The sequence below is a fragment of the Lucilia cuprina genome, chromosome 5 (genome assembly GCF_022045245.1).
Source record: "Lucilia cuprina isolate Lc7/37 chromosome 5, ASM2204524v1, whole genome shotgun sequence".
Taxonomy (NCBI): Eukaryota; Metazoa; Arthropoda; class Insecta; order Diptera; family Calliphoridae; genus Lucilia; species Lucilia cuprina.
The window spans coordinates 11008183-11010684 of NC_060953.1; the positions used below are offsets into that span (position 1 = coordinate 11008183).

The window sequence follows — 2502 nt, forward strand, 5'->3', positions numbered from 1 at the left end:
CTTTACATTATAACAAACATTTAAATTGCAGAAAACTACTTTCAAGTAGAATTTTATTGCTGCAACTTAAATTTAAACAAAGAACAGTTGGCAACTATAAAACAGAAACAACATTCTTTGCAAATACTAAAAGACAGGGCTGGGAATTGTATTTAACAATAAATAGACAAGAACAGATTTGATTAGAGTCTAGCCTATAGGCTAGTGTAAGTGTAGTCTTTAAAGTAGTTTATAGTTTAGTCTATAGCACAGTCTATAGGCTAGTCTATAGCCTAGTCTACAGTATAGTCTATAGTATAGTCTAGTCTATAGTCTAGTCTATAGTCTAGTCTATAGTGTAGTCTATAATGTAGTCTATAGTGTAGTCTATAATCTAGTCTATAGTCTAGTCTATAGTTTAGTCTATAGTCTGACCTACAGTCTAGTCTATAGTCGTCTAGTCTATACTCTAGTCTAAAGTATAGTCTATAGTCTAGTCTATAGTCTGGTCTATAGTCTAGTCTATAGTCTAGTCTATAGTCTAGTCTATAGTCTAGTCTATAGTCTAGTCTATAGTCTAGTCTATAGCCTAGTCTATAGTCTAGTCTATAGTCTAGTCTATAGTCTAGTCTATAGTCTAGTCTCTAGTCTAGTCTATAGTCTAGTCTATAGTCTAGTCTATAGTCTAGTCTTTAGCTTAGTCTATAGTCTAGTCTATAGTCTATTCTATAGTCTATTCTATAGTCTAGTCTATAGTCTAGTCTATAGTCTAGTCTATAGTCTAGTCTATAGTCTAGTCTATAGTCTAGTCTATAGTCTAGTTTATAGACGAGTCTATAGTCTAGTCTATAGTCTAATCTATAGTGTAGTCTATAGTACAATCTAGTCTATAGTCTTTATCTTGAAACAATTTGAACTAAAAACAAAATATCACTTACCCGTACTGTGGCCCACCTCACACCAACAATGATCATTTATGAATTGAGGTCCCAAACAATATTTCATAACTTTTTCCGTACAACGAACACCATTACACGAACTATCCGTGGAGGTCCCTAGAAAATAAGTAAACAAAATAGTTAAGAATAATAATCTCTCGAATAAAATTTGAGATTCCCTGAGAAATGTTAACCCGTTTTACTATTTAAATCTAAAAAAAAAAAATAATAATTATTTACTCACCTTCATAAAAACTATCATTTAATTGCCTTAAAGCGTTTATCGCATCTTGTCTCGTCACCTGATGTTCAAATAGAAATTCTTCATAATTTGTTTGAGGATCTTTGGCTTGTAAATCATTTTTATCACAGAGTATACACGATTGTGGAGCAGCCATGGCATAATGTTGAACTAACAGTAAATAACCCATTAAGAAAACAGTGAGAAATGAAGAACGGCAATTGTAGGATGATAGAGAATGTAGAACATGTGATAATGTTGTTGTTGTTGTTGCTGTTGTTATGGGAGTTGTATAAATATATTGGTTTCTTTGGTTTAGTGTTCTACTTTTAATTGTTGTTGTAGATTGATAACAACATTGCTTTATGTGATAAAAGTCATCTACACTATTATTATTGCCATCACTGATTTCCTCTTTGACATTTTTATTTTCTTTTGTATTATAGTTGGCAAAATAGTAATAGTGTTGTTGTTGTTGCTGCTGCTTTGTTTGTTTTGATTTATCATTTATGATATTAAGATGTTGTTCTTCGTTTATAAGTGTTGCCATATTTTATTTGTTTATTGTTTTGTTTATTTTATAGTTTTTTTTCTTTTTAGTTTGTAACACTTTTATTTATAATTTCTTATCACTGTCATTTTAATTTTTTATTTATTTGTTGTAAATTTTGTTAACTCATGACTGTTTTAGTTGTGTTCTTTTTAAGTTTATTATTTTTAATATATCATTAATTTGTATATGTATATTTTTTGTGTTGTTGTTGTTTTTGTTTTTTGGATATATGATATGCTGCCGATGTTGTCGTTAAACTAGAGACAGGGAAAATATTGCAATAATTTATTATATCAATTGTTAAAAAATTTATATAGATTTTTTGTTGTGGTATTTAATTTAATTTTTCTAAATCAGCAGAGCTTAAACTGAACTACAACCGTTCTAGAAATGAACTAAAACTGGACTAAACGTAAACTGAAATAGAACAGAACTAGAACAGAACTAGAACAGAACTAGAACAGAACTAGAACAGAACTAGAACAGAACTAGATCAGAACTAGATCAGAACTTGAACAGAACTAGAATGGAACTAGAACTGAACTAGAACTGAACTAAAACTGAACTAGAACCGAACTAGAACTGAACTAGAACTGAACTTGAACTGAACTTGAACTGAACTAGAACTGAACTAGAACTGAACTAGAACTGAACTAGAACAGAACTACAACTAGAACAGAACCAGAACTGAACTAGAACTTAACTAGAAATGAACTAGAACTGAACTAGAACTGAACTAGAACTGAACTAGAACTGAACTAGAACTGAACTAGAACTGAACTAGAACTGAA

At 30.4% G+C, this 2502-nt stretch overlaps 1 protein-coding gene across 1 annotated transcript; it reads right to left on the bottom strand.

Annotated features, from left to right (window-relative positions):
* Nucleotides 1–894: 894 nt before the first annotated feature.
* Nucleotides 895–1993, bottom strand: LOC111686094. The gene is made up of 2 exons (XM_023448396.2): nucleotides 1162–1993; nucleotides 895–1034 (listed from the first exon to the last, which is right to left on the bottom strand). Exons 1-2 carry the CDS (start codon nucleotides 1706–1708, stop codon nucleotides 910–912), a joined length of 672 nt encoding a protein of 223 aa, XP_023304164.2. The 5' UTR covers nucleotides 1709–1993; the 3' UTR covers nucleotides 895–909.
* Between the last annotated feature and the right edge of the window lie 509 nt (nucleotides 1994–2502).